A 24,691-nucleotide genomic window follows, 5' to 3' on the forward strand; every position below is an offset into this window, starting at 1 on the left:
TTAAATAGTAATAGTCTTAACACATTATAGATGTATTTATGTGTCAGCAACTATATTCAAAATGTGCTTATAGAAACTGTCAAATGCTTTGAAATAGTTTCTTAGACATAATACTCAAAATGTTTGATTCTATGATATTGAGGACAAGTTTTCTAGGATTAATAAATAATTCCGCCTGATGAATTTCTACTCATCTTTATTAACTTCTAGCTTCAAATAGATCAGCGGTTCTCAACCAGGGCAGTATCAATCACACACACACACACACCAGGGCATTTTGGAAATTCATGGAGGCTTTTGATTGGTGCTATGATGACAGGGTGCTGCCGGCATTTAGTGATTAAGATTCTCCAACACTGGAGTTCCACCAATGAGCAGAACGATTTTGTAAACTTGAATGTTACTTTAAATGGGACACGAAAGTGAAATACTCATTTGGATTTATGTGAGCCTAGAATCAAGCTCTGTTTCATTATAAAGCAAATCTGAAGTGGGGGTATAGATTTTCAAGTCATCTCTGCTACCAGAAGACAAGTGTGCTCCCAAAAATCATTGTGCTATGCAAAATTGTGCAATAACAAGCCATAGGGCTTATGGGGAAAACAGGGTTAGGGACACAATACTCCAAAACTTCATCAGTGATGTGTTAAAAAAAGATAGGGTGCCAGTAAAAATGGTAGCATAGTTTTACATGCATTAATGGTTAAGAAATACATAAGTACTCCAATAAATGCGGTGCTTAACTTGAAAAAGATCTAATATTCGCTACTAGAAGTAGGTGACAGAAGAGCTGCAGTTTGTGACTTACTGTGAAGTGATGGAAGGAAAGTCATCTGAAATTGAACAGAAAGTCCAACTTCATTATGCTGTACACTATGTATATGGGTGGGGTCATAACACTCTTGGTGAAATGAGGTAGCTGGTAGACATCGGAATTGTGTTAGTGTTTATGTTTGTATATTCCTACATGGCTCCTTCAGCTAAGTGCTGTCTTCTGCATTCACCTAGTATTTCTCAATTAAAAAGTCAAGCATAAGCAAATGTGTTATGTTCAAATTGTTCCCTAGTATGTCAACTGTGTTGGAAAAATTTTAAAACAAACATTACAGCAGAATGGACTGGAGACTGAATTTTTAAAAAAATTTTTATAATTTCTTTTTTTTCTTTTTTAAAAATTTTATTATTATTATACTTTAAGTTTTAGGGCACATGTGCACAATGTGCAGGTTTGTTACATATTTCTGGGAGGGCAACCACATGTCAATTGAGAAAATTCATATTTTGTTATTTTTGGAACTTTCCGAGATTTTCTTTCTCATTTCAGAAAATCATGTTCTAATGACAATGCCACTTGTGGCATCTGAGTTCCCAGTATAATACACCGGCAGGTGAATATGTAGCTGTCATAATCATGGTGATCTGCATGGAGGTGCAAGCTCCTAACTTCTTCATTATACTTTCTACTGTAATCTTTAACTATAACACAATACATTTACCTATTTAATAGATGAATAAAATTTTATTGTAAATTACGTTTCTGTCATTTCTCCTTTATATATAGTTAGGGTATTATACTGAAATTTTTGAAATTATCCATATAATTTTGAAATTATTATATGGATATTATATATTATATGGATAATTTCAATTATCCATATAATAATTTCAAAATTATATGGATATTTTCCATATAATAGGATGAGTAAACTATACAAAAGAGGCACTATAAAATATGACAGTTGATAAAATTTTGAACCATTGATATAGAGCAATAAAAAAGGAAGGGAATGTAGCCATATTCTTATCAACAAATTCATGGAAGGATTAAATGAGATTATATCTGTCTGGCATATGATCCACTTTAAATAAATTACAGATAGATTTATTATTATTAAGATAGTATCAGAAGAACCACAGTTCCAATTGCTCCCTGGACCTCTCCTTTCAGATGTCCACAGGACCCCCAAAGTCAGGAAGTAAGGAAGTAAGAGCTACCAAATCCATCAGGGCTCTCCCAAACCTCCCTGCCCCCTGCCCTTTAACCATGTTGTGAAAAGGCATCATCTTTAATCTGTTTGTGGCTAGCTAGGAATGGGACGTTAACCATGACTCCCCCTTCTTCTGAGAACCTTGTATCTAATAAACCACCATCTCATATGGTGCACCACCTTCTTGCAGTTCAAGTCTGTCTGCTTTCTTTCATCTTCACCACTGCCGCATTATTGCAGGCCACCATCATGGAAATAGCCGCCTAGCTGAACATAGTGGCCCCTCCCAACCCTTCATCTATTCTCTCTTTCACCAGCACCATCCAATAGAAATGCAATGTGAGCCACGTATGCAATTGTGAAATTTCTGGTACCAACCTAAAAGAAGAAGCATAGCAAATTAATTTTAACATCATTTTAATTAACCTAATATTTGTAGTGTAGTATCATGTAAACATGTTCTCACTATGAACAATTATGAATAACATATTTGAAACCGTCCTTGTGCTATATCTTCAAAATTGGCATGTATTTCACATTTGCAGTGCATATCAATTTGGACTAACCACGTTCCAAGTGCTCTGTAGCCCCTTGTTGCTATGACTCTTGGACAGTGTACCTTAAAGCCCTTTTAGCGGGTAAACCGCAAACCCTGTCCCATCAGTTTCCTACCTAGCACGCTCTAATTCCCAAATAACTGTTGCCCTAATGTCTAAACCTCTAAAAATGATTTCCAAGACCCTGCAGTATCTCATCATTGTTTATCCCTTCGGCTCCACCTCTTGCTATCCCTTTCCTGGCCCTGCACCTCAGAATCTTTACTTCCTCTGTAGAATTTGTTTTGTTCTCTCCAACATGTCCTGCTCTCTCTTGCTGTGGGATTTTTCCAGAGGGCCTCCCCTACCTGTAACACTTTTAATGTTCTGCACTAACCTGATAATCACCTTACGTTCCAGAACACCCATACTTTTTGTTCAGATTAGGGTTCCCTCCTTATAGTTCAGATTCACTTACCTCAAATCTGGGTTTGCTTTGCAGCAATCCCTCTCTCAAATTCCTTTCCATGCTGTCATTGAAATCTCTTGCTCACATGCGGTCTTGCTTACTAAACAGTGTAGCAGGAGCAGTCAGTCAACCAACATGTTTGAATGAATGAAAGAACAAATGATGAATTTCCTTTGAAAGCTTGCAGCTATGGCTGAATGACAATCAATGAAATAATGGAACGGATGATTCTGGAGTCAGACAGACCTGAGTTTGAAACTCAGTTATGTAATCTTGGGCAAGTTATAAAATTTATGTTTCTTTCCCTACAAATATTTGGTGATTTGCAAAATCGAAGTTATAATGCCCATATTACAGGGGCTAAAAGGAGTAAATGAAATAATGTATATATACATAAAATGACACATATTTATTTATCTAAACAGAATGCAGTAAATCTGGTCATATCTCTTTTGACATAGGAATGTGTAGTTATACATACCCTAAGATTTGGATTTACATAGAAAGAAGGTGGCTTTACTTCAGAATGGAGATCAAGACACATTCTTGAATGCATCATTAACCTGAAGCATTTGCTACATGTGATTGGCAGAGGGAGGAGGGATGATAAATAGGGAATATAACATTTTTTCCCATCTGGCTATGTTCCTTGTGTGGACCCCTTTCCCTGAAAGAAATCCCATATTGCCGATGATAGGTACACCAAGGTCCTGGCTGAAATGCCTAACACATTTGAATTGTAACCTTCCCTGGGAACGTGAGTTATGTTATTCTTGGGGTAAGGAATTAAAGGAAGCAAAACTGGGGACTTAAATTTATTTAGTATTTAATATAAAAGGAGGTTATCTTTTTGCAATTTAAGTTTATTCTGGAAAATATTAATGAGGCAGTGTTCACATTTGGGGCATTTTAATATTGCTGGCACGATACAATTTGGGGGGATTTGATGCTGTACTGTGGTACTCAATGTATTATTTCTGTTAAACTAGATTTGACAATGTGACTAGGCTTGATACGAGTTGGGAAATATACCACAGCCCATCCCTTGTCAAATAGGCTTCCATATGAATATTAAGTCCTAATGCCTTAAGACACCCATTGTGTGTAACAAATTAACTTTTTCCCTACACACAAGGGTGGTGCTAGTTACGTAATCTCCTTAGAAGATTTGAGAAAATAGTCACTCAAATCATTTTCTGATGGGCTTAATTCTCTCTGGGAAAGGCTGCTTGTTCTAATTTTTGAGCTAAGATGAAGTTGCTTTATTTAATCTCTTTGTCTAGTTTGTTTCAGTTGAATATCACGTGAATTATGATCTCACTGATTCCAAGGGGATAACAGAGAGTCACAGACTATGTTTTGGGGAAAACAGTAGGTCCTTGGTGACAGTAGGTTTTCTCCAAAGAGGGCAACATTTGCAGTGTGGTTTTCCATGAGTCTGGCTACTTAGATGGATACACGGCAGCAAGGAGCAGTTTTTTCCTCAGACCCCTTGCTTCACAGTCAGGATGGCCGCTGGGCTAGAGAAAGGAAACCCCTCTGTTTCTTTCCTTCCTCCATCCTTCACTGTGAGAGAAGAAATGGCAGACTCCTTCCTTCTGCCTTCCATTTACTTAATAACATGTGGTCAGTAGAAAAGCAAGGCAAGGCTTCCAGGAGCCAGGGCTTCCAGGAGCCAGTGCGCTCTCTTCATAGACTCCATGTCCTATGCAGAAGCAGTAGGGGAGTCAGGGCCCTTGGGGAGCCCAGCTGCATCTCTCTTCCCTTAGGCCACAAGGGGGCATATGCATTTATACCAAGGCAGAAGTGAGAGACCCCACATGAGTCCTGAGAATGGGATATATTCTCCATCCTTGCTTTTAACAGGTTTCTGGCAGGAGGAGGAAGATGCTTGTTTACTTCTTCATAAAAGCGTGCTTTGGCTGTTATTGCTTGAGTGAGTTCCAGGGTCCAAAACTCAATGGAAACAGAAGCAGTCAATAGGATTGTATCACGAAAATCCTTAACTAGATATTTAGTGATAAGCACTAAACCCAAGTTCTTTGATAGCAGATTTTTGGGTTTGGTGTGGTTTGGTTGTTGTTGTTCATTGGTATAGCTCCAGCACCAAGAAAAGAGCTAGCATGTGATAGAACCTCAATAGCTGTCAAATGATGAGTGCTTATAGAGGTGGGTGGTGCAGCCTGTGCACAGGGGAAGGGTCCACCCTGCAGAGGTGGCCGGTCAATTCAGGAAGCACTAGACACATGTGAAGTTTAATTTAAATATAATTAAATAAAATTAAAAGTCCAGTTTCTCACTTGCACTGTCTGCATTCCCAGTGCTCCAGTCATGTGTAGCTATAGGCTTTTGTATTGGAAGGTGCAGATATGGGACATTTTTCCCATTGCAGAAAGTTCTACTGGACAGCACCGCTTTAGAGCCTAACTGCCTCTTCTATTTACTAGCTGGGAAAACTTAAGCAAATTATTTCACTCAGTTTTGTGACTATTAAATGAGGGAATAAATGAAAGCACTTAAAACAGGGCTTGTAGAGAATACTTATCATTATTAGCTACAAGAGATTTTGTATGGGGATGCTGTCCCCATAAAAGGGCCTGGATCCCTGGACCATGTACTATGTGTGTGTATGTAGTTTTTCCTACATGCTGCAACAATAACCTGTAGGAAATAATAGCCATCGTGCCCAGTGGCATTTTTTAATAGAAAGGTTTTCATTTAAAAATATTTTATTAATATGATTTTTAATAAATTAAGGAAATGTATGATCATTAATCATTTTATTTTAATTTTGCCAAAATAAAATTTTATTCACATCAAACTATATGGATTCTACTTGTATTTCAACAATGTAACAACACTTGGAATCTACTTGAAGAATAAAACACACCAGGGACTGGGCGGGGTGCTCACGCCTGTAATCCCAGCACTTTGGGAGGCCGAGGCGGGCAGATCACTTGAGCCCAGGAGTTCTAGACCAGCCTGGCCAACATGGTGAGATCCCCATCTCTACAAAAGAAATACAAAAAATTAGCCGGGCGTGGTGGCGGGCACCTGTGGTCCCAGCTATTATGGAGGCTGAGGTCGGAGGGTCTCTTTGAGTCAGGGAGGCAGAGGTTGCAGTGAGCCTAGTTGGCGCCACTGCACTCCAGCCCAGGAAACAGAGCAAGATGCTGTCTCAAAAAAATAAAAATCCATGGCAGGGATCTACTGCAGAATCTGAAATACATTTATAGGCACTCAGTGAATGGAGAGAAAATCTGTTGATATGATTCATTTTGATAACCAACGTGTATTTCTAGTCTTGAAATCCTGGCTTCAAGCAATCCTCCTAGATCAGCCTCCCAAGTAGCTGGAATTACAGGCACAAGTCAATACACCCTGTCAAATGTATATTTCTGAAGGTGGCCTTAGTTGTTGATAAGCAATGGATATGTACGCATAAAATGATCCATCTAGAGAATTCTAGAAAATAGAGTTTGTGTCTTCTTCTTGTTAATCTTTAGGTACTGTTTGGTGCCAAGTAGAATAATTTCCACCACTTTCCCTGTTCTTCAGTACTACTGCATAGCCAAGCTGGTTTATTGTTGCATATAAAGTCTGGGTAAGCATATGTTTCTCTACACTCGGAAATTAATGGGAGCTGATGCTCTGTATAATGTCAAATTGCCCCTGGGAAAAAAAAACTGTACTGTGGCAAAGTAGATGTCACCATATTTAGTAATATATTTTAAACTAATAAAGACCATTTCCAGGGCAGAAATAAGCTTTGTTGTTTTTGTATGATTCTGAGCCCATTCAATCCAACAACTTTCACAGTACATTATTGTGATTGTAATCTTAATCTAAGTGAGAAGATCATAAATAATGAGAAACTGTTCTTTAGGCAAACCTGGACAAAGAGGTTGGACCTCATTTTTAGCCTTGATTCTGTAATGAACCACCTATTTCTCCTTGAAAACTTCGCCTAACTTCTCTAGACTACAGGTTTTGGAAAATACATTTGTAAATGACAGGTTAATTTAATAACCTCTAATTTATTATTTAATAATGAAGCTACTATTATGCTACTAAGGAAATAGTAACTAATAGTAAATAATTCCACAAATGCAGTTGATTTTTTCTCAGAAAATGATGTTCTAAAAGTTTTGTTTTCTAGAAATTATCTTGGGGAATATACTGAAAATCAAGTTCTCAAAAATATTAAACAATTTCGTATCACTAGGGCTCAGCGGATGAGATGTGCCGTCCTGTGAAGTATACCTTTGCCCGCCCCGATGTTCTTTGTCTACCTTTGGAAACCCTCAAACTTCCTCTTCTACCCCTTTATATACCCTGAGGAATGTCATCCAATTCAGTGCTCTCAGCTATGATGAAAAACAAGAACTGACAAACCAGTCTCCAGCTCTGGCCTCTCTTGTTTGAGGTTGAACTCCTTCAGAACTGCTAAGGAAAGCTCATCTCTTTACCAGCATTCTGTACAAATCCACTCTCTTTTGTGGCTGAATAATGCCACCCTTATTCTATTGTCCAGGTTAAAAACTCATCATCTTTAACTTCTCCATCTCTTTCATCCCAGCACCAAATCAGTCTAGCTATCAGCCATTCCTCTTCATTAAGCAAAACTGTCCCTTCTTTCTCCAGGTCTCCATCATTTGTTTGGATTGTTGCTGCTTTTATTTCCCTTATCTTCGCTGGTGCCACAGTATTTTATTTTTCCCAAAATAATGATAACGACAACAATAGCAAGGCCACTTTATTGCTTCAATCCTTCCTTGGTTCTCCATTGCTTACAGGGCCAGACCTGTAGGCTGGATTAGGAAATTGGACTTTGATATGTGTTTCTAGCTTAACCATGTACTACCTTGCCACATACCTAGGGTGCCAGCTACATCTTGCTTTTTACACATTAATTGCTTTACACATCTCAGATCATCTAATATGCGTTTTCCCACTAATTTTTTATATTGCCCTCTCCTCTAGAATATAAACTCCATTAAGGCAAAGACTTTATCTGTTTTGTGCCATATTGGACACCTAGAACACACAAGAGTACTCCAATGTAGGTGATGAAAAGCTATGTTGAATGAATTAGTCAATTTATTGTTTCAAGGACCTGTTCTAAGGCTACCTCTGTGATGAAGCCTTTCTTCATTCTCAGCAGGATGATTGCTCTCTCCAGGATGATTTCTCTCTCCCTTTATGGTTATAAAACCAAATGTGCAACTATTTTAGCTCAAACATCATATTATCCACATTTACTTACATATATGTCTTTCCTATTTACTTGAGCTCCTTGGTGGCACGGATACTCTTTATTAATTCTAAATGCCCACCACCAGGCTGGGAGCATTGGGTTCACACCTGTAACCCCAGCACTTTGGGAGACTGAGGCAGGAGATCACTTGAGGCCAGGTGTTTGAGACCAGCCTGGCCAACATGGTGAAACCCTGTCTCTACTAAAAATGCAAAAATTAGTCAGCCATGGTGGCATGCACCTGTAGACCCAGCTACTCAGGATGCTGAGATGGGAGAATCACTTGAACCTGGGAGGCGGAGGCTGCAGTGAGCTGAGATAGCACCACTGCACTCCAACCTGGCCTGCAGTAAGACTCTCTCTCAAACAAATAAATAAATAAAAATAAAAATAAATGCCCACTATCGTACCCAGTTCATAGTTGGCACTCAATAACTTTTATGAATGAATGAATGACTGAATAAATGAGTGATGAATTAGGTAGAGGAGGAAACAGAGTAATTTGATTTGGCCTGGGATCACCAACACACACACACACACACACACACACACACACGCACACATCAATGAGGAATATGACACACAAATCACCCTACATAATCAAAAGATTCTTCTTGGTAAGAGACAGATATTAGAGTGTCTGTGTTGACCTTTAATTCACCTTTGTAAAACACAGTTTAAAAAGACAGTCTGGCTCATAAAAGCAAATAGGTACATTGTAAATCCACAAATTTGAGATTTTTATAGTGAAAATACTAATAGGTTTTGACTTTTAATGAGCTTCTGCTCTTATTATTAAAAAGATTCTACTCATTCTAATAAAAGAACTGTGATTTGTGGGTATCTTCTGATATATTTTAGTTGATTCTTAGCTTCAGCCACCTTAGCAAAAGAAAGAAGAGGTTTCCCCAGTGGAATTTCAGATAAGTATGCATACTGCAAGAGAGGCAGAGGAAAAATGATAATTTGCTTTATTCATGAATCTGTTCAGATGCAACGTATGCTGCCCAGGCCCATGCTGAGGTTTGGATAAGTCTATTCCTAGGGCTCGCACCTTGGTGACCACTATCTGTTCTAATCAGATAATCTATGGAAGCCAATGACTGTCTTCTCACTTGTTAAAAGCATTCACACTCAGGATGGGCAGAGCCTAGCAATTAAAAGCACAGATGGTATGTTGCTAGTATCAAAATTACTTTAGAAACAAAATTGGGAAATTAAAATGTAAAGCAACACATAAGAACTAGACACCTCAAGCATGTAATTGTATATTTATTTCTCTTTTTAAAGAACACTCCTTAATGTAATTCAATATACAAACTTGGTTTCACAGAATTATAATCCACTATATAGCACAAAGATAACCCAGATTGTATGTGTGCGTGCACACATGTGCGTGCCTGTGCACATGTTGCTGTACCCCTCCCTCTCTTTCACTCTTCTGGACCTACAAAGGCTCTTCCCACCTTCAACACTAACCAAAAGCCATTGTGACTATTTCATACAACAGACATCCTCCCACGAGTTCTTTGCCCTTGAAAGATTCTTTTCCCCATTCCCCCTGAGATAGCCAGGAGTGTGACACTCTTCCCCTATGAAAAAGGGTAAGGTGACCTCCCCTAACACAGATGTTAACCCTGTTCCCATGTAAACTGGCTGACAGGAAGAGCTGGGGAGCAGGTCTCCATCCCCTTTTCCCCCTTCCACACCCAACCCTCAGAGTCCAAGTGCGACCCTCTGTGTAGCCTTAGTTCCAGTCACCATCCTGTGTAGCAAGAACTAAGGAGATTGCTAAGCCCAGGTCTTCTCCATGAGCAGCGCACAGCACTGCCTGCCAAGCCACCGGGCCGGCCGATAACCAAGCTCTACACAGTCCCATGTGCTTTGTCACCTTAATTTTTTAAAGACACCTAGCATAGGTCTGTGGCAACCTAGTGTCCAACTGAGTTACATAAAATTGTACCAGTGATGCACTTGTACATATTTACATGGGGTGGAATGTTTTCCCATATTTTTAGATGAGTATATAGATCAACATGTTCACATAAGACCAAATACTTTTAATATTATTTATAACTGATTTATAAAGCTTTGAAAAAACTCACAATAGCACATTGTTTACTTTAATGCTTTACGGTACTATCATTTTAAAATCACAATCAGCACTTAAGTTATAGTCAATCCAGCAAACAAGAGACAAAAAAATATACAAGAGTTAAGAACTGACTGATACATCCTTTATCTTTTTTTAACTAATGCATAAGTGCAGAATAAGATACTCTAGTTTAAATATCTTGTTTACAATGTACATTTTTGTTCTAGTTACGCAACAGTAAATCCCATGCTTCACATAGAAAAGCAATCCACAACATTAAGAAAAAATGTACAATTTATGAAACAAAGTAAATAAATATTAGTATTACAGAATCAGAGCTGTACATAAAAGCTGTTCAGTTTTAATCATATAAAAATATGTTTTAGTGCAACCTCACATATATATTGATGCTGTTTTGCTTTACATCATTTAGATCCAAGTGTCCAAAAAAGGAAAGAAATTACATTTATTACAAAGCAGATACACAAATTCTAAAATATGTACAAATTACTGCTAAAAAATGCTTATAAGAATATAAGCAAAGTAAAGAAAAGGCACAAACATCTGTACAATTTTAAAAGTACCAGACCCAATAGGTTAATTTCAAATTTTGTTTTGGTCAGGCTCATGATGACTCGTTAATTTACCTAATTCTTTTGATATAACAAAAGTATATATAATAGCAAACTACTGTAACTTAGGACAGGCATGCTATAAACTGGATTACCTCCATTTCTAGAAAAACAAAAACAAAAAAATGGGAAAATGTGGAAATGAAAGTCTCCATGCATCATAGATCAATGTAGCTGACTCTTTTCTGATGAAGGATCTTTGCTTTCCTCTGTGCTTGAAGATAATTCCTTGCTGCTGTGAAAGTCCAACTGCTTGTCATCCACACAACTCTTGCTGTAAAACGTGGAGTGAGCTAATGGAGTCTGTGATGTACCAAAACTGTCCTTTTCACCATCATGCAAGTCAGGGTGGGTGGCTGAGGTACAGGGCTGACCTGGCTCAGGTCTACTAAAGTGTCTAATGCTAACATGTGCACTTCCCAGGGGGTTCTGGTGGGGCTCCTGCACCCGCGCTGGCTGATCTGGCCCGAGCAGAGCTGCCTCTTCCGTGGCAATCCGGAGAGAGGCAATGGCTTTTGTACAAGTCTGTATATTTTCCTCCTGTTCCCGCTCTGTTGCGTTTAGGCTGTCTTCCGAAGTGCTCTGTTTCATCAGTAGCCGAGGAGAGGAGGGAGTGCTAGGCGGACCAGATGACTGCGAAGCGTGAGGACCTCGCTTCTCATGCTGCTTAGAAAGCACATAGGGGTCCTTGGAGAAGGACTCCCCTGACGCGCCTTTCTTCTCCTCAAAGCCCTCCATTGGCAGGGGCAATGTGGGTGAAGGATGTAAACTGGAAAGGGCTGGCGGCATGGAGTGAACCATCTGGATCCCACCAACGGGCACCATGGGGATAGGGGCTCGCACTTGTTGCTGAGAGTGGAGTGGAAGATGACTGAAGACATAGTCATTAGGACCCTCAGGGAAAAGGCTGGAGCCTGGATGTTCATAAGCACCTTCTTGGTCTCCATAGAGACTGAAGTAAGGAACCTGAGGTAATCCTCTTCTTAAATTCTGCGCAGAGAAACAAAGAGAGCACAAAATTCAGAGCCTGCTACGCTTCATTCTTAGGTCAAGCTATTGGATTCATTCACTCACCCATTCACATATTCACTACCTAGAGAGGCTTCAATACCTAATTCTTTGATCAAGTTTTCCTATTTCAAGACAAAAGAGATTTCTCTGTTGTCTTTTATAATCCTTGAATAAAGGCGTCGGCCTGTGAAAAGTTGCTTTTGTTTTTAAACAGCAAGGTGATAAAGCAGTCAGGGTGTTTTCCATTGGATACAGAGACACATTTCAGCTCTGTTTTTTTCACAAGAGATAATGAAAATAAATTAATGGATAATTGGCAAAAAAAAAGTTTACTGAGCAAAAAACACTAATAAACATTAATAATATTTTTTTTAATTCAAAAGGAAATAAAAAGATTACCATCTGTTGCTATACTGGACAGATTTTTAATATTTTTCTTAAGTGTTGATGAGTATATAATTGGAATGACAAGTCTGAAAATTGGCTTTTTAAAAAAGTTTTCCACAGAACAGATGACAAAATGGTGGTGAGGATCCACAAACTGTTTCCTCCAATGTGTAAGACATTGGTCTAAAGGAATGCAGTCCTGCTAAGAGATACTCAATGCAGAAGGCCAGCTTCTCCAGCCAATAACAAACCAAGTCCATTTAAGTCTTACATCAATAATAATTTTTTAAAGGAAACTATCCATCGTAGAAGTAGTTAACATTATTTCAGACAGTTAACAACTTATATTCAACTCTATACTGTGAACCAAAGATGACTGCATCTTAATTCTTTTGTTTCTATTATCATTTCCACCTCAATATCTTCTTGGCAATCAATGAATTAAGGATGCTTAAAATGTTCAGCCAGAATTTCAGATTTCATAGTCCTAGTCCTAAAAATGGAGAATTTATTTTCTATACTGTTTCTGTAGTGAAATACAGCTTAGATTGTCAGATTATCAGGTTGTAATATTATCATATTTTAATTACTGTGATTCATTCTTTAATGGATTGTCATCTAAAAAGGACTTCATTTATTTTTCTATTTTTTGAGAACCAAAGATAGATAGATAGATATAAACCCGTACAGTATGGTAGTAGTCCAGGATAGAGCCAAAGAAACTGTTCTATTTCAAGAGTTTCAGTTCTAAAACTCAAGGTATGCTCTGTAGCATTAAAGATTCATCCAGTTCTATCTAGATTATGATTTCTGCTACTCTCTAAGATGCTTAGCCCTTACCCTTCTCTGTGATATATCATACGCAAGCTGGAAACATGGGTTCTCCTGAAAGTGTGAGTGAAACGGTGCAATCATTAACACTGTCGTTACCACGACCTCATAAGCTGGGAAAGGTGGGAATTTTACGGTATGAGAATCACTTAAATTCTGCACATAGACAAAATCCCCCTTGTATTTAATCAGGTTTGGAAAAGGCATGCCTCCTTCATCAAACACCAGTTTGGGAGGAAGACCTGTAATGCCTACAGTAACAATCTTTGAAGATAATCAAGTATGTTTTCTTTTAATCACAGCAATCACAGATTCAAAGTTTAAAATAAAACCGAGCTTGGTTATTTTTCTGTTTTACTTCTGGCTGCTATTCCATGACCTCCATTGCATACAACCAGTCAGAATGTGGATCTGTGGGGAAACCAAGGAAGTGGAACAGAAGTCAGAGAGAGAGAGAGAGAGAGATGTCCCATTATGTAAACTGACTTGAGATCCCCAAATCCAGGCTGACAAATGGAGTCACGAATTGTCCTCTAAAACTACAATAATACTCAGCATGTTCTAAATCCAATAAAATCTTATTAGTGCTACTAATGAAAGTTTCAAATTCAGCCCTTCACTGATTTTAACCACAGAGCTACGTGTACAAGTAGAATTTCTACCATGTGGCCACTTCCACTGCTCCAAGCCCCACCAGGCATTTCTACACATCCTCTCTCCTCTCATTCACCCCTTCTTCATCCTCCAAAGAAACTCCCAATAAGTTTTCTCTACTTTGGTTTTTACTCCATTTGCAATCCTATTGTTTTGCAATTTGGGCCTTATAAATGTGGTGGACAAATTTCCATCTTGCTTAAATCTCAGTAAGAAAAATTTTGTCATGGAAAAACAAACAGTGAATTCAAATGTAGATTATGTTAAGTGTAAGTGCATATATATGTATAGACACATATACACATATGTACAAATGTACATACACAGATATCTATATATACATCTATACGCCATATACCAGATCTATTACCCTACGCATCTCTTCAACAGTATGGCAGTAGGGACCTCTAGATGCAAATGATGAGAGGGAGATAGAAGAGCAAGAGCCTACTTGGGGGCAGCAGGGAGCAGAGAAGGAGAAGTGACCCATTTGTGCTCAGTCACTGGCTGGGGCTGCAGGGAGAGCATGGCCTTGGCTTAAAAAGTCCTGTCCTGAAGGTGCTGACATGCCAGCAGGAGGCTGTCTGCCCACTACATTCCTTACAGCTGAATGGCACGTTCTTTCAGGAACAAAAATCTGCATGGGCCACCTCCCTGGCTGCCAGAAACAAATTAAAAAACTGTGGTCAAGAGGTTAAGTGACTCGCCCAAGATCACACAGATAACAAGGGATAGGAATGAATGTTGACTGTTTCCCTAGACACAATCTTCATCTACACTACATACTGAGGGCCTGGACACACCTTTGTTTCTCTTCCTGCTACCTATCTACAAAAGCTTTAAAATGGAAAAGGAAATTTATTTATCAAAAAAAAAAGATAAGGCCACAGCCATAATATTATTTCATCCTCAACCTCGAACCATGCGTAGTAGACCCTCAAAAATTCACTAAATACTGAATAAATGGATAAAAGATACCTTATCTATCTATCTATCTATCTATCTATCTATCTATCTATCTATCTATCTATCCGTCCATCCATCCGTCTTAAAATTAAAACTAACAGGGGCACTGGGGCAAAAACGACAGGGTAGCAGGAAGTCTCTTGCTCTTCTACCTCCTTCTCATCATTTGTGTCTAGAGCTCCTTACTGCCACACTGTTGAAGAGATGAGTGGGGTAATAGAACTGGTATATAGATGTATATATAGATGTCTGTGTAGGTACATTTGTACATATGTGTATATGTGTGTATACATATATATGCACATACACTTAACACAATCTGCATTTGAATTCATTCATTTCTTCCAAACCTGTGTTGGCTATGATCACCATTACTCCAAACGCAGCCAGAATATGACTGGGCTGTAAGGTCCCTTCACACCACAGTCAGTGTCCTGTGGTGTGAGAAAGCATAAAGTGGGCAGTGCTTGGGACGAACTGTCCCTACATCAGGGAGGATTCCCAGATCTGTTCCCTCATACCATGTGAACAAGGCAGCAGGCTATACATCCTCTAAAGAGAATTAAACTGGGTAACAGGCCAAAAGCATCATAAATGATAAAGTTTAATAACACTATGAAATATACCCATGATCAGCCATGTGCGATGGCTCACACCTGTAATCCCAGCACTTTGGGAGGCCGAGGCAGGCGGATCATGAGGTCAAGAAATCGACACCATCCTGGCCAACATGGTGAAACCACGTTTCTACTACAAATACAAAAATTAGCTGGGTGTGGTGGCACGTGCCTATAGGCCCAGCTGCTTGGGAGGCTGAAGCAGGAGAATTGCTTGAACCCAGGAGGTGGAGGTTGCAGTAAGCCAAGGTCGTGCCACTGCACTCCAGCCTGGCGACAGAGCGAGACTCCATCTCAAAATAATAATAATAATAATACCCATGATCAGATATTTAAAAAAAAATGAAACAAAACAAAAACACATCAAAAAACTGGTACAAACTCAGTGACTAATAAAACTCATCTCTCTCCAACTTTCTGGGCATATATCTAAAAATCAGATGAACTCCCTTAGTCCACTCTTCCAATTCCTTTGCCTAACTTGACTGTGGGTTGCTATAAATTTTTACAACCACAGCATGTTTGCAATAAAGGCTTACTTTTTCTGACTGAAGAATCGCATGTTTGCAGTTGACTGAACATGCACCACTGTTTCACAAATGCCACACTCTCAATCCACCTGGCCAATGCTAGAACACAAGCTGCAGGGATGGCAGGGAGAGGCTCATCTAACACACTCTGCCAGCATCACTGCGTGTATACCAGAGAAAGCATGTGTCATCCCAGACTTGGTATCCCATGATCCAGGAGATTTACAGTTCTCTATTCGTGCTGCAATGGCATAAACTGCAGAAGATCCCTTTTTCCTACTTTTGCTAAGGCACCAAAACCTGTGGAAATGTATCTCTTTTTCTTATTAGCTTGCTAATTTGTTAGCTTGGTAAACAACATCCCAATTGCTATATATGTTTCTGCAGGAATTGCTTCATCAAGATGAAGTTGGTACCAGACTTGTGAAAAGATGGTGCTGGGGATGGGGACAGGAATGCAGCAGCTTTCCTAAAGTGAAAAAATGACAGGCTGAGCTCAGGATTCAGGGTAGTGGAAGGTGATGATAGGGAGAAAATTGGCTGCCAGGGCAGTGATAAAACAGAGCTGGGAGCTGGCAGTGTCTCCTCTGGCTGTGAAGGATGGTGCTGATGCACTTGACACAGAGATCCGGAGCAAGGGAGTACAACAAAGAGTAGAAACCAGGAAATCAAAACACATTCAAGGCAGACAGATTCCAAAGGTATCATGCCTCTGTCTATGCTAAGTGCATGCTTTATTCATTTTTTAAAATCCTACACAAACTGAAAGAGACATCACAGTCTACTGAGCCGTGGAATTAGGCAGGACAGGTGCTTTTATATGAATTTGTATTAAACCTACTGCTTAAATGTAATCCATGGTGGTTACTGTTATCTTCACTTATAATGAAGGCATATCATAGAAATCTCTGCACATTCTCACTTAGCTCTCCTGATTTCCCGTTCTCCCTGGGCCCCCGCTTCCACTGAGCAAGTGCACTTGATAGTAGTAATGGCAAGAAAAGCAGACAGGCTCATGTCTTTGATTTATAAACATGCCGAGTGTGTAATTCTCTCCTCTCCCTGGCCCTGACCAGTTTCACATGTCCACTCACAATGGGCAAGGTAGAGTTTATTAAAAAAAGAAGTTTTTGAGGCCAGGCGCAGTGGCTCATGCCTGTAATCCTAGCACTTTGGGAGGCCGAGGCAGGCAGACCACTTGAGTTCAGGAGTTCAAGACCAGCCTGGCCAACATGGTGAAACCCTGCCTCTACCAATAAATACAAAAATTAGCCAGGTGTGGTGATACACGCCTGTAGTCCCAGCTTCTCGGGAGGCTGAGATGGGAGAATCGCTTCAACCTGGGAGGCGGAGGTTGTAGTGAGCCAAAGTCGTGCCACTGCACTCCAGCCTGGGTGAAAGAGTGAGAACTTGTCTCAAAAAAAATAAATAAAATAAAAATTTAAAAAATAAAAGTTTTTGAAACTCAAGGTTAACAGCTGAATCAGAATCCTTACCTGGTGATGAGTTATATAAGTGATGCCTAAATGTCCCTGTGAGTGTATGTCCATGCAGTCATGGCATTCTAAAGGTTCATCTTTTTTACTTACAAAAAGGCTTCAGCTTATGTCTATCATCAGTTAAGTTTAGAAAGCCTTCAGAAAGGCCTCACCTGTTCCCACTGGGAATGCACTGCTGCTCTGATGCAATACTACACTTTAGGTAATGCCACAGCCATGTTACTGACAATAGCATATGACAAAAATGTCTCCCCGCTATTTTCATTAGCGAGATTCACTCCACCCATGACAGATACCCATGTTCTACTAAATTTCACACCACTGCATTATCAGGAGGACCAATGTGCTTCCACTTATGTATTAGAAAGAAAAGTGGATAATACTTACAGGAGGCCCCAATACAATTGGCTCTGCTTGCAAATACTGTCCCATGGACAATGGTGGGTTATGGTATAAAGCCCTTCTGGGAGATGGCGCTCTTATTGTGGTCATGTATCTTCTCTCTCTTCTAGGAGACAGGTCTCTTCTTGCTGTGATATCTTTCCCAGGAGACACTGGCCTCCTTGGAGACAAATGCCTTCTTGGTGAAACATCTCTTTGGGACATCTCTCTTCTCAATGCAGCTTCCTTTCTTGGTGAAAGATGTCTCATGGGTGACAGATCTCTCCTAGGTGATAAATGTCTCCTGGGAGATAAATCTCCTTTGGGTATCAGATACCTCTTTGGTGAATTATCTCGACAGGGTGAAGAATCATATCCTGGAGAGGAATGGTGGCTTGAGGGTGAGAAGTCCCTGGGAGAGGAGCTTGGCTCTGAAGGTAGCATGCACTCCTCATCCATACAACTAGGTATGTCCAATCTGTCTTTGTCTGGTTCTGAGTCCGTACTTTTGCTCTGGAATAGCCTCTGGTATTCTGTCATCTGGGTATCTTCACATGAATCACTGGGTGTCATAAGCTGAGTAACTCGAATACTTGGCAAAGTAACCAAATAGCTGATCAACGAAGAATGTCCCAGGGAACTATCTGAAGGAACCCCGTGGGGTACGGCGCCAACATTCACAGGCAAGGAGGAGAATCTAGGAGGCTGAGGACTGGTGCTTCTTGATCTTGTTTTTGGTGTTAAATCTCCCTGGTCATCAAAGTCATCTTCATCTTCATCATCATCATCATTATCATCTCCATCCTCACCATCTGATTCCTCGGCATCTGAGAACTGATGATCAGTTGAAATGCTGGACATGCTATGCTTCTCTGCTGCTTTGTGCAAATCTTCCATATTTTCTGAAACAATTAAACAAAGATAATGGAGATCAAGATCCAAATGTCAAGGTTAGGATCTTATTTAAGCCTCATTTCTTTCTAAATGCTTTTCCCAATCCCTAGTGCCCATAGATAGTTATGTCTGAAAACGCCTATAAAATGAGGCACTTACCTCTGTGACCCTGCGTTCATTCTATCTTCTTGTATATCTATTTGTTTTCATGCCCAACATATAAGAAAGATTCCATAGTAGGACCTTATATCTCAGACATCATCCCACTCACAGAAAACTCTCAACAAATGAGCATGGACAATGTTAATTATGATGCTAGAGGAGAAAGAAAGGCAACAACCTGTCTCTGCAAGCTCAGGTACAAACGTATGTCTAAGTGATGTATCTCAGGAGGTCTGGCCAACCTTAATGATGTTTGTTTGCTTGTTTATTTGTTTTCCTACTGGGTTTCTTCTTAACTTGAATAATAATACATTAAAATGCTTTTCAAATTTCCCAAAAAGCCTCATAAAATCTAATTTGCTATCACAAAGCAAGTGCAATTCTATTCCCTTCATAGAAGGCTCTAAATATAAGTATTTTCATAGTAAGGCCTTTTTTGCCCTCGGAGTCAAAACTGAAATGCATTTCTTCTCAGTAGATTTCAAGCAATTCAATGTGTCAGTTTTATTTTCTATATTTAGTATTTAATAAAATGAAAAGTGATCACTTTTTAAAAATATCTAAACTTATTTTACCACCTCAGCCACAGAGCTCCACTGTGCATAATGAAGAGGTCTGTCAACTCATTTATGACATACACACCTGCTTCCTCAGTCTCTGTATCATCCACCGATGTCATTGAGACTCCCAATTCCAGGCATTTTTTCATGTGTGCTTTAGATTTCATATGCTTCGTTAGGTTTCCTTGAAAATGTAGCAAAAAAAAGAGAGAAATTAATTGGTTGTCAAATTAATAACTGCTGATAGCTGCTCCAAATTCAATGTGAAATGAACTAATTTTATTAAATTCATCATGTAACACAGATTTGTTTCTACCCACTACCCCTTGTTTCAACCTTAAGAAGAATAATCTGGTCTTTGAAGATATCAATCCCTGAGAGCTTTGGCCCAATCTCAGATATTCTTTATTCTAGAAGATATGTGGAAGTCCAGGCTCACATCTTTTCAAGAGTAGGCTCAAAGCAAGACTAGAAATCCCAGGCTTTTCTGCCTGAGAAGGGACCTCATATCTACCCAAATGCACCAGCTTCCTGGGACTCCACATAAACAGGAAACGCAATCTGGCCACACACCTCAGAGATATTTCAGAATGAAATATTCTCAACACACCCACTGGGCCCCTGACCTTCTGGCACTGATCAGGTACAGAGTAACCTCCAAGGATCTTCACCGTTCAGAAGAAAAATACATACAAACTAATGTGAGGGCCAACCTTGTCAGTGCTCTGAAAGATCCATACAAATAATTAGCTAACTACTCATAGGGAGCATTATTCCCAGTATTTAGCATCTACCTGTCTGGCATATGTTAGCAAAAGTTATGACAGCAATTCCTAAAATTCTGGAGCAGCAACATTCCCTCTTTACTTATCTTCAGGCTCCTATCACACTAACAAAAAAGAAAGGTTTCATGCTGAATATGTTATAACGATAATGGCATATACAATTATATGTGTATATGCATGTGTGGATATAAATTATATCTATAATTTGTATAACTGCTTTATGAAATGTGAGAAATTTTGAAAACATTGTTCCAATCCTCGTTGACCCAGGATCTATAGAAGAATGCACACACACACACGCACACACACACACATACATATAAATTATATGCCATATAACTTATCAAAAGAGATTCAGGAACTAATTCAGTTGTAAGGCGCCTTTACATCACTTCAGTGAAAATAGCCATAATGTTATCTGTGCCCTTGACAACGCTTTAGCAATGTACCAACAAATACTTTAAGAGAAGGCTCTGTGAAATCTCCGTGGAAACTCAGCCTGCTAGCACAGTTTATTCCTCTGGTAGGGGTGTTCAGCTTGCTGTTCATGTAATATATGAGCCACAGTTAAAACTGGGACACTGTTGTTTATTATTTTACTCATATTGCTTTATTATTTACTTACTGCTTATATACTTATAAATTTTACATGCTGTTTTGAATAATTCCAGACATAGAAATATTTCCAGGCCCCCATTCCTCTTATTTATCAAAACTTATATCTACCATTTTTTAAAGAGCCCAAAAATGTTATAGACATATCAAGAATGCTTAAATCTAGAAAATTAATGAAATGTATCTATAAATTAATAAAAATCATCACTTGTGCCAGAGTGCAAGTACGCTATGGATGTGTATAGGTATAGATGCTAAGCATATCGGGATAGTTTATTTAGATTTTAGTATGTATGTCTTTCTCCTACATTTTTCTCTCCATTCCAAGGATAGTCAGGCTTTAGACTCCCATCTTCAGAATAGGTCTGTAGCTAGAAATCTGGATCTGAAACAATTCTACCATGGCTTTAGTTTGTTAAAGTCATGAGCTGCAGAAGTAATGTATAAGGACAAGGAGAGGGAAGGAGAGTGGCGGGGGAGGCCCCTGAAGAAGTGGCACAGACAAGGAGAAGGGATTGGTCGTGCAAGGGCGTTCCATCTGTGCTCAGACGACAATGTGGGTTTGGACAACAGGCATTTCAGTCGGAGGTGAAAACTGGCAGGGTTTCCCAGGATGTTTTGCTCAGTTTAAGATTCTGAGACATTTGCACATTCCCAAAGGGTGACAAGGAAACTCCAATAATGACCAAGAATAAATTATTTCCTTCAGGAGATGATGATTCAGAGGCAGACTTAATTTGATTTTTAAAAATATCTAGAGATGTGTCATTTCTTCATCCAGTTTTTCACACAACTATACCTGCAGCAAACTCATATGCCCAGTGAAGATATGTATCATTCGTAATGACTATTGAATTGCAATATTCCCTGAAATCAAAGTTTTTATTTTCTTATCTCCTAGGGAATCTCTTAGTAAAGTTCTGTATAAAAGGCTTGATTGTGCAGAGGTGAGTGGTATTTAAAAGGCCATATGTTTATTTTTTGAGACACAAATGAACACATACTTTTTTCAGCTTCAAATGAGGCAATTCTATTACACAGATCTTTTTAATAAAAGAGAAACAGATATGTTGAGAGGCTACCCATTTACACTTCTAGCAATTTAGGATTTTCAGCTATAAAAGAATATAGGTATACATTTCTCTACCAAAGATAATTTTACTTGGTATTTCTTTTTCTTGAATGAGCAGATTAATCAATATGAAAATTTAAAGTGTTGAGGCACATTTATAGTGCCTATAGTATCCACTAAACCTAAGGTAAAACACACTTCTGCAAAAGTCGAACAACCTCTAATTCACTACTGTTTGTATTCTGAGACTACCAGACTTATGAACATTTTGATAATATTATAAAAAATAAAAATACAACCGAAGCAACTTCCTTGAGTAAAATATTTTTACATAAATCTACCTGTTAAAAACAGATTTTAAAAAAAATTTTAAGGCAAGTCCTAGTTTTACAAGACTAACAGTTATGTACTGAGAATCAGAAATTGTCTCTGTGCTGATAAAAACAGGGAACACAAGCTATCAAATTTCTATGCATAATTAATGCAACTGTGGATGAAGGCACCCACCTGGGAGTGTGTGGGTCTCTACATTATTTATAATCTTGAAACTGACCAAGAGCACATGTTTTCTTCCCAGCTGCTGCCTTGCTTCTCTAATACCACTGCATGTGCAGGATTTCAATACTGGTGTAAATATTATCTAGACCACATAACATTTCCAACATGAAGTAATAGCTATCCAGACAATTTGTAGCCACTTCCTTTGGAGACAACTGGCTTGGACCTATGTCTACTGCTCTTAATTAAGTCATAAAAGGAGCCTCACAGTCTCACATACATCCTTTGATCACTTACTTGAGGGAGAAAATATATTTCGTGGAATCATATTTTCACAAACAAACCATCTTTATTGTTGATGAAGGTTAGTTATAAAATAGCATTCAGAAATCTAAGTAGCCATAGAGAAGTATGTTTCCTCTCAAAAAAATCAGACTTGTACCTTTCGTTTTGAAGGCAAAGTTACATAACTTGCATACATAAGGCCGAACATCAGTATGGGTACGGATGTGTTTTTTGAGCATGCTTGGCTTCTTACAGCGAATCCCACATTCTTCACAAATGTACTTTCCCCGGCCACGTCCTCTGACATATACATAATCTTCATTCGATTTGTACCTGTTTTAAAAAGAGGGAATCCAGTGTGTTTTCAAATATTCTTAGCATGCTATATATTAAAGCAAAAGCTAATCATTTGCATGGCAAACTTTTATGAGGGTCTTTTGCAGACAATTATTCAACTTTACTTCTACGAAGCCTGTGAAATTTATGCAGTAAATGGCTGAAAGAACTAGATAATAGATTTGGCACTGTAAACAAAATGTAATGCTCCATGGAATTCAAAATGGAATTGGCTTCACTATTACATGTGAATTTATAGAGTTGGGAAGTAGATGTTCAAAATGACTTATGTAAACCTCAAAGAGCTGCAGAGCTTTGGACTGGATTCTAGTATGGCCTCCAATCAAGGGACATACAAAAAGCATACCAACATGTTCATCATGTATCTTTTGTTAACATTACATCATCTAAGATGTACATGTACAAACATACAACCCTCTAAATTTGCTAAATTAAGTATAACTGATAATAGAATTCTTCATTGCAAGTTCCTACTCTATTTTTACAATCCTGGCACGAGAGTGCCTCAGAAATTTCTAGTTTACACAGGGTGAGCTCAGCTCACCAACTGTTGTCTACAGATTTGATCTGCTCTTCCCAAAGACCATGAATCTGGAATAATGTGGAGTCTAAATTTCAACTAGCTTCTTCAAGGTAGTTACATAATGAAAACTAGAGATTCTATTTTTAATCAAATTTGCATTTGTTTCCAGAAGGGTTTCATAGAGATGTTTGAAAGGATATCTGAGGTCATCTTGCTTAATCAAATTGGCTAGAAAAACAGTCTTAGGTATTTTCTTTGATAATCAAGGGAAGAAATCTACCCAATGCTCAACCATTCCATTTTAGAATACAATAAAACATAATTTGTCATAAGATATAGTAGTATTATACGGACTAATTCAATGACTGCCATTATCTCTTAAGTCAAAGCTAGGCTAGAATTTTGGGTCTAATGTTATTTTTGGAAAGACGCTCCATTTGGGGAGTTCTTTTCATAACTTCCAAAGGTAAACTGACATGCAAAATGCCCTAATCCACTGTGGATTTAGTTAAAGGCACTAAATTTACAGTTTTTTTTACATTCTAAGAGCATTGCAAACTTCCTCATTTTATCCTAGCTAATCCACAAACAGGAATAAAGGCAAGTTTAACTTCAGTCATCCAATCTATTGAAATAATTTTAAGAAAGGAAATCCATCCACATATTTAAACAGCAACTCTGTTATGGATTCACATCTAATCTTAACGTTATCTACTTTTTGGTCAGTACCAATCCAGATGAGAGTTAAGTAGAAACTATTCAAAACTATGAATAATCAATTTTGCATGTCTTCCGTTCCTTTAAATTTCCCCCCTTTTACCAGGAATTTTGACTTCCACTTGTTCTTCAAAATTATTTTGAATTTTATCTTTGTCTTTTGCAATAAAGTAGAAAAAACCCTAAAGATGCAAATGTCTTTCACCTTTAAATTTCACTATTCTCTGCCCCTAACTAGATGAAATTGCTTAAGACATATAGACTAAAACAAATACTTTTGTACAAAGCTAATTTTCTTCAAGGAAGGATACTTCAAGCTTACTATAGCCTGCCATCATAGTGATGGGAAATGCATTTTATCATCAAGCAG

At 38.6% G+C, this 24,691-nt stretch overlaps 1 protein-coding gene across 14 annotated transcripts in view; it reads right to left on the bottom strand.

Moving 5' to 3' along the window:
• Positions 1 to 9,504: 9,504 nt before the first annotated feature.
• HIVEP2 (HIVEP zinc finger 2) overlaps positions 9,505 to 24,691 on the bottom strand; it is a 195,440-nt gene continuing 180,253 nt past the window's right edge. For all 14 annotated transcript variants that reach the window (XM_063813513.1, XM_054686367.2, XM_063813515.1 and 11 more), the window contains 4 exons: positions 22,882 to 23,057; positions 19,552 to 19,653; positions 17,860 to 18,755; positions 9,505 to 11,967 (listed from right to left, as the gene is read on the bottom strand). In XM_063813513.1, the coding sequence (XP_063669583.1) occupies positions 11,143 to 11,967; positions 17,860 to 18,755; positions 19,552 to 19,653; positions 22,882 to 23,057 (1,999 nt within the window). In that variant the 3' untranslated portion in view covers positions 9,505 to 11,142. The remainder of the gene's footprint in view (positions 11,968 to 17,859; positions 18,756 to 19,551; positions 19,654 to 22,881; positions 23,058 to 24,691) is intronic.

This window comes from Pan troglodytes, chromosome 5, assembly GCF_028858775.2.
Source record: "Pan troglodytes isolate AG18354 chromosome 5, NHGRI_mPanTro3-v2.0_pri, whole genome shotgun sequence".
NCBI classification, from domain to species: domain Eukaryota; kingdom Metazoa; phylum Chordata; class Mammalia; order Primates; family Hominidae; genus Pan; species Pan troglodytes.